Below are 7,723 nucleotides of genomic sequence, written 5' to 3'. Positions count from 1 at the left end.
TCAAAAACACCAAGAGAGGATGGAAAACCTCTATATAGACCCAAGAGCCATATTGTATAGACACTCTTTGATGGAACAAGGGCCAGGTCCAGAAACAACCCCTATTATTCAGAACCATAGGCACTTGAAGGCCTACTTATCAAATCCTCTGAGAACTACAGAAGTGAATAGTGGCTAGAGGAGAAGTGCTTGGGTTGTTTCTAGACATGGAATATGCCAGACTAGTCATGAACCACACACACACACACACACACACCATCAGCAAGTATACGAACAAATTTATTTAAATTTAAAACAGATACCTTGTCATTATGTTCTCTCTTAGAAGGCGGAAATGATCGTAATAAATCATGTTCATGTTTGAATGAGGATCAGGCAACAGTGGTTGAAACAAATGCATGAAAACACACAACAAAAAAAGAAATATGGCGAGAGTATTGCAAATCAATAATACATAACCAACCGATCAATCAATAACCGATTTCACCCTTTCATCAAGATCTCTGCATCAGCCAATACATTTTTCAGAGGCTTCACCTCCTCCCAACACTAAACAATACATGCAATTATATAATTACACAAAAAATGTGTACTTATAGTTTTTGTTAGGGGTGGCGTAGTCGCCACGTGTTTAGGTCTCTGGTGTTCTTAAAAATGGGACCATCCAAGATGGCTGTTCCCTGATGATGATGTCAGCGTTGGCACTTAAGAGAGAGAGAGAGAGCCTGGCTCTAGAGAGTTGGGTTGGCACACAATATAATACATAATTTACATTTGGGTTACATACAAAATAAAGAAACAAAAACAGCATTGTATATTTTATACACCAACTAAACATTTAACCCTCAGATTAAAAAATAAATCAAGTGGTCCTAAATACAATAGTGTTCCGGTAATGTTTTTTTAATCTTACAAAAAAGATTGAAAGGAAATAAGTCAAGCTAAGTTCTCAATATGCACCATGTCCATGTTAATCTGACCAGGTAAAGCTCTGGGTCCTAGTTACAGCCTAGGAACAACTCTGGGCCCTAATGTGCAGACACTTCAGGACTGCCAACCAATTAACCCACAGAAAGTGGTAAACAAGAGATTAGTAGTGTTTCCTATAAATATAAACTGATTAATCACCAAGTTAGATGATTGTAGTTAGGGCTGTTTTCACCCTTCATTGTGGAGGCAGTACTGGAGCCCAAGTGCTTGTCTGTTTGCTATGCGAGTTGTATTCAACACATTGTTTGTGGGCAGGTCAACACTGAATTAAATACTGCATGTCATACTTGGATAACATCCTCTAATACTGGCTGCAGTGTGCAGGCTTTAGTTCAAGTACAACACTAACACACTTGGTTCAACTAGTTGCGGTCTAAATCCAAATCCATGATTAGTTCTCAATCAGTTGACTGGGGTGTTAGTGCTGGTATGGAACAAAATCCTGCACAGGTGTGCTTGAGCTGTGTGTTGTGCAGCTATGCTTTAACTTGGAATAGCATTTTAACACCTGGTTTACCTCCCTGCTTCTACTGTAGGAGTGTCTATTGACAATGTGTAAAATCTCAACAAGCACAAAGCACACCCCCGGATGGTACAACTAACAGTAGGACATTAGAAGGAAAGTTCCCCTTAACACTGATCTAAGGTCACTTTTGCATCCCCCCTAATGGATAAAGGCCCAATGCTGACTTTTTTTTTTTTTTACCTCAAAATCAAGAAATTTCTGGGTAACAATTAAGTACCTTACTTTGATTATTTTTGAAGCATTTTGAGTGAAAACGAACAAAAATAGCTTTTTAGCAAGAGTAATTTATCAAGCATGAATTTTGCTAGGACTGTCGAAGTAGTGTGAGTGGCATTGTGGAAACTGAAAACTAGCTGTTATTGGCAGAGAGGTTTGAAACTTTATTTATTGGTTTATTAACTAATTTACCGTATGGTGATATCGAACAGACAAATCAAAACCCCATCCCACCAAAATAGGCAGAAATTTCAGGCGGTCTTTTCAAACAGCTCTTACACTAACATAGCATTAACACCATTTTCACAATTTCACAAGATTATTCCAACCTCAGTGTGGAAATCTATACAAAACACAGGAAAATCACAATTGACTGCACTGGGTCTTTAAGGTTAGCATTGAGGGAGGGTAAGCTGATCCAGGATCACACCCTTGATGATAACACATCAAACAGTGAAGTAGGGAACTTGGGGCTTGAGAGATTCCCTCATTCGGAGCTGGAAGCTTGTCTGATCCACTGTTGATCCAGAGAAATAAAAAGTAAAAAAAATAACCTTCTAATGATAGTGTTGGTCATGTATCCTACCACAGCTGTATTCACACACAGTCTTTGTTGAAACAAACACTCATGAGTGAATGGCTTAGTTGACTGTGAACCTAAAACCAGGGGTGCACAACCCAGTGCTTCGAAGTCCGCATTCCTGCTGGTTTTCATTTCTCCCCGGCATTTACTTGATCAATGAATGTTACCAATCGGCTAGGGATTGCAAACACCTGATTTCACAGGTAGAAATCAATTTTTGGTTAGAAGGCAACAGAAAAAAACCACAGCAAAACTGCAGCCCTTGAGTACAGAATGCAACAGTGTACCCTTGTCCTCTACTGCCCATCGCTTTCTAGGATTTGTGAATTCACTCATCGAATTTCCACTCACTTCATGAATTGAAAACCGAATTGAGCCCCGTCTCCCCCATCTGCCTGCCTGTCTGATGCATGGCGATAGCCCTTAATGAGAATAATGAAGAAAAGTTGCCTGTAGAAAGAGGTTCAAAAGTAGATCTGCAACGTCACTGGTTCTATCAAAGCAAGCCTCGGAACTTGAACTAAAACAACTCAAACCAACGACAACGCAAACTGTGTTTAAATTACAACGACAGAGCAAGCATAGACCGTACTGGTCTCCAATCACTGGTTATAAAAATTCACCTACGTTCATATGATACATTTCCTATGTATGCAGTTACAGAGCTGTGTCTATTAGAAACCCAAGAGGAGAAATACAAGTTTTCATCAATGAAATGAAACAAAGTGACTTAATGTGAGAAGAAAACCATAGAATTTAACATGGATATAGATAGAATGGCAAAGTACATCTGGAATTGTCTTAAGATTCCAAAAGAAAGCAGAGATTTAGTACATACTATAGTAGACGTTTGTTTTGTTACAGCAGTTTAGACTCAAGTCTAGCCCTGACCGCATTTCAACATGATAGAAACAAAAGCAGTAAAAATTAATCAACACCTTCAAACCTGGTTCCATAAATTATTAAATTAAAAAAAAAAAAAAATCTTTATTTAGTTACTCTTTTAATATCATGTCTTTAGTCAACATATTGTGAATAACTAATCTGCTCTAGTGTTAGTAGGGAGAAGCTGCAGAGGAGAGCCGAGGATCTAGAATGTTCTAAAGGTTCTAGACTAGAAGGCTCCTGATGGTTTAGAACCTCTGTTCTGAGACTGTTCCTTTCCTCTCACTGCAGCCCTCTGTGTGTGTAGTCCTTTTATAATCAACTGATTATCAATCATCAAAGAAATCCAGAATCACAGTATAAATACTAGCAAATTCATAGGAAAACAAAAACAGTACACTATCGAAAAAAGTGGATTTTCTTTTTTTTTTTTTTTTTTTTTTTTTGCCAAAGATTTTTTGTACCACAGAGTGTTTTTGTACAGGAGCGTTTCTGTGTACATGTATTTACAAACAGAAATATACACAAACAATAACTTTTTGTAGACTTCAGAGTGCGCTGTCCATTTGGGAGGCAGGATCATACATCCCCCGCTCCCCCGCTCCCACCAATCAACAACCACCTCTCATCAACAAACAAAAAAGTGTCTATACAGTAAAAAAAAAAGTAAACAACGTAAAGCTTCCTGTGTGTCTGGGATAATGGATGCCACCGTGTCATTTGTGGGGATTGATTGCCCAGAATCTCCAGAGCACATCTATTTGGGTCGCTGGGCAACTTAACACGTGATGTCATACTTTCAGACTGATGTACTGTATGCTGATGACATCATCCATTCATGACTCCCTCCCCCTCAGCGACTGTCCAATCAGAACATAGTTGCGAGTATTGGATGTTCGGTACTCTTAATGTAGCGTGTATCAAACAGAACATGGTACTGCCGATGTCAAACGGAAGCTTCCGGTGTATCAGTCAGTATACCAGTGAAGGAGGGAAGCGATGTGATCAAACCTAAACATGAACAACCACAGTCGTCTGTAAAGGATAAAATTAGAGTCAGTTTCTGGTTACCATCTTGTTTTTTGTGATATTTTGGCAATTTTGCAAATTTTTTAAATACGAGATTTTGTTTTGTTAACCGCTTCTAAAACTTTTCAAACCACTTCTTAGTCGTCAGATAGAAGTTGACGTAGCAACAAGTTACTATTATTAAAAACTATTTGTAAAAAAGCTCAGCGATACACATATTTAATCAATTAGCTTTTTCCACTCCTTCTGGTGCTTTCAGTCTTAGTGTATTTTGTCTACATATGTAATTACTTTATAACATATTTAATTATATATATATTTTTGCGTTTGCAACGATCACTCGGAGTATACATTCATCGATGCGAGGTGCAAACAGAATCCTTGGTCTGACTCCTCATTTGTGTGTGACATCACTTCCTGCTCGGGTCCTAGTGGCTTCCTTTGTTACCTCATCGTCTCCACCCCACTCCCAGTCTTTATCCCCTCCCTTATAGTGTAAAACGTCACCCTCTCAGGTGTTTTTTGCCTTGCGGTTGGGTCACTCCTTCCACCAAATCAGAGGATGTGATCTCAAGCCAGTTGACTGATGGTTCAAGAGATAAAGACCCACAGTTCACTGACCACACTGGTCCTCCTCCTCACCTTCTCTCACACACACACACACACACACACACACACACACACACACACACACACCCCCACCCCCACCCTTTGTCCCCTCCCGTAGTCACTGTATACTGCATGGCGTGTGTGTATGTGTGGTGTGGAGAAGAGGAGACTGACAAGCTGCTGAGAACGAGGGAGAGGACAAGCTTATGGCAAAAGGGTAGAAAGAGGGAAGGAATGAGAGAACGAATGGGAGGAGAGATATTGGAAGAGAGGGGTCTTAAAATCGCTGGAGTGAAAAGCAGGAGGGGAAAGATCAACTAGACATGTAGGTGTGTGTAAGCTTCATAGGTGTCCGTGTGTGTGTAGGCTAAGCTGTGCAACTGGGAAGAGTGTGTGTGTTTGTGTGTAGGCTAAGCTGTGCAACTGGGAAGAGTGTGTGTGTGTGTGTGCAAGAGTCTCTCAGACCAGGTTGTATTCTTTGAGGTTGAGCTGCAGGATGGTGTCTTTGACGGCAGCGAAGACGAAGCGGATGTTCTCGGTGTCCGTAGCGCAGGTGAAGTGGGAGTAGATGATCTTGTCGCTATCCGGGTTCAGGTCCACAAACATCTTCAGGATAAACTCCCGGCCCGCCTGGGCATCTCGCTGGGGACCTGGGGCGGCACAGACACGAGCACACACACACAGTCAATCCCGCATCACGGTAGTCAGAAACCATCAGACACACGGTATATCACGAAGGTAACTGTAGACAGACACACACACACCATCAAACTCAGGGAAGTAATCAACCAGGTGGGAGTATGAGATCTTCTCCTCCAGCAGATCCTTCTTGTTGAGGAACAGGATGACTGAGGAGTTCTGGAACCAGGGGTAGGTGATGATGGTCCTGAACAACGCCTTACTCTCCTCCATACGGTTCTGACAGAGGGACAGAGGACAGTTAGTAAGGGTGTTTGATGTGTGTGTGCTGTGATGTGTGCGGCGAGTGTGTGGTATCATTGACATGATAACCACAGTTCTAGGATCAGATTACCTAACCCAAACTCCAAAAATGAACCATTAAGGCATATCAGATCCTGGATCACTGGATAGAGTCAAATTCTACATAGTCCACCAATGTTTCACTATTGGAAACCGGGAGTGCAAAAAGGCGAGCCATCTCTCCCACCTTTCCCTAGTGTGTGTGTGTGTGTGTGTGTGTGTGTGTACACACCTCGTTGTCAGACTCCACCAGGACTTGGTCGTACTCGCTGAGGGCCACCAGGAACATGATGGAAGTGACATTCTCAAAACAGTGGATCCACTTCCTCCTCTCTGACCTTTGACCCCCTACATCCACCATCCTGAAGCATGGACGGAGCGAGGAGAGGTGCCAGGACACAGAGGACGAGAGAGAAGAGACGTTAAACAGTGTTGTTGTGTTTGTGGAACAACTAATAAGAAAAACTCTAAAATGGCTTCTTGAATCCATCCATTAAAAAAGGGTTGGTCCTCATTGATTTTCTATGTCTGTGATTTAACTCTACATACAGTAGTGTATGGATGGATTCAACAGCTACATGAAGACTGAGCCCAAAACCACACACATATACAGAAGGGTGGTGGCAAACTTGAGATGTAGAATCCTAATGGCCGCCATTTTGGCACCTAACGTTCCAAGACAATCCCATTCCACTGAGAATCTAAACGAGAACGTTTGGTGGCAACATGGAGGATAGTTTGTTCGCTGAATTCTGTCTCATCTACGGCCCTGAGAGGTCACAGTTAGGAGAGCCTACGGTGGAAAACACACACAGATCATAAACTGAAATACAGTACCAGTCAGAAGTTTGCACCTACTCATTCCAGGATTTTTCTTTATTTTTACTATTTTCTACATTGTGGAATAATAGAAGACATCAAAACTATGAAATAACACATATGGAATCAATCAAAAAAAGTGTTAAACAAATCAAAATATATTTTATATTGGAGATTCTTCAAAGTAGCCACCCTTTGCCTTGATGACAGCTTTGCACACCTATTGGTCGTTCTCACAACCAGCTTCATAAGGTAGTCACCTGGAATGCATTTCATATAACGGGTGTGCCTTGTTTAAAGTTAACGTGTGGAATTTCTTTCCTTCTTAATGCGTTTGAGACAATCAGTTGTGTTGTGACAAGGTAGGGGTGGTATATAGAAGACAGCCCTATTTGGTAAAGGACCAAGTCCACATTATGACAAGAATGACTCCAATAAGCAAAGAGAAACGACAGTCCATAATTACTTTAAGACATGAAGGTCAGTCAATGCAGAAGATTTCAAGAACTTTGAAAGTTTCTTTAAGTGCAGTCGCAAAAACCATCAAGCGCTATGATGAAACTGACTCTCATGAGGACCACCACAGGAAAGCAAGATGGTGTGGGGTTGCTTTGCTGGTGACACTGTTGGTGATTTATTTAAAAATTTAAGGCACATTTAACCAGCATGGCTACCACACCATTCTGCAGCGATACGCCATCCCATCTGTTTGTGCTTAGTGGGCCTATCATTTGTTTTTCAACAGGAGATTACCCAAAGCACACCTCCAGGCTGTCTGAAGGAAAATCAGCCAACAAGTGCTCAGCATATGTGGGAACTCCAAGAGGTCTGGAAAATCATTCCTCATGAAGCTGGTTGAGAGAATGCCAAGAGTTTGCAAAGCTGTCATCAAGGCAAAGTGTGGCTACTTTGAAGAATCTCAAATATATGTTTAACACTTTGTTGGTTACTACATGATTGTGTCCAAACTTTTGACTGGTACTGTATGTAACACAGTGTGGAAGCAAATGTAGGTAACACTTTACTTCTTGAAGATCTGACTTTAAACTGCTTATTATCATTACATCATTTAGTTTATGTAGGCC

General features: G+C 41.1%; 1 protein-coding gene across 1 annotated transcript in view; it reads right to left on the bottom strand.

The window, feature by feature from the left end:
* Positions 1-260: 260 nt before the first annotated feature.
* LOC135543416 (guanine nucleotide-binding protein subunit alpha-11-like) overlaps positions 261-7,723 on the bottom strand; it is a 33,386-nt gene continuing 25,923 nt past the window's right edge. The window contains exons 5-7 of the mRNA XM_064970654.1: positions 6,052-6,181; positions 5,603-5,756; positions 261-5,488 (exon numbers count right to left, since the gene is read on the bottom strand). Coding sequence (XP_064826726.1) covers positions 5,298-5,488; positions 5,603-5,756; positions 6,052-6,181 — 475 coding nt within the window. The 3' untranslated portion in view covers positions 261-5,297. The remainder of the gene's footprint in view (positions 5,489-5,602; positions 5,757-6,051; positions 6,182-7,723) is intronic.

This window comes from Oncorhynchus masou, chromosome 7, assembly GCF_036934945.1.
Source record: "Oncorhynchus masou masou isolate Uvic2021 chromosome 7, UVic_Omas_1.1, whole genome shotgun sequence".
Classification (NCBI taxonomy): Eukaryota; Metazoa; Chordata; class Actinopteri; order Salmoniformes; family Salmonidae; genus Oncorhynchus; species Oncorhynchus masou.
This window is presented reverse-complemented; position numbering and strand designations above follow the sequence as displayed.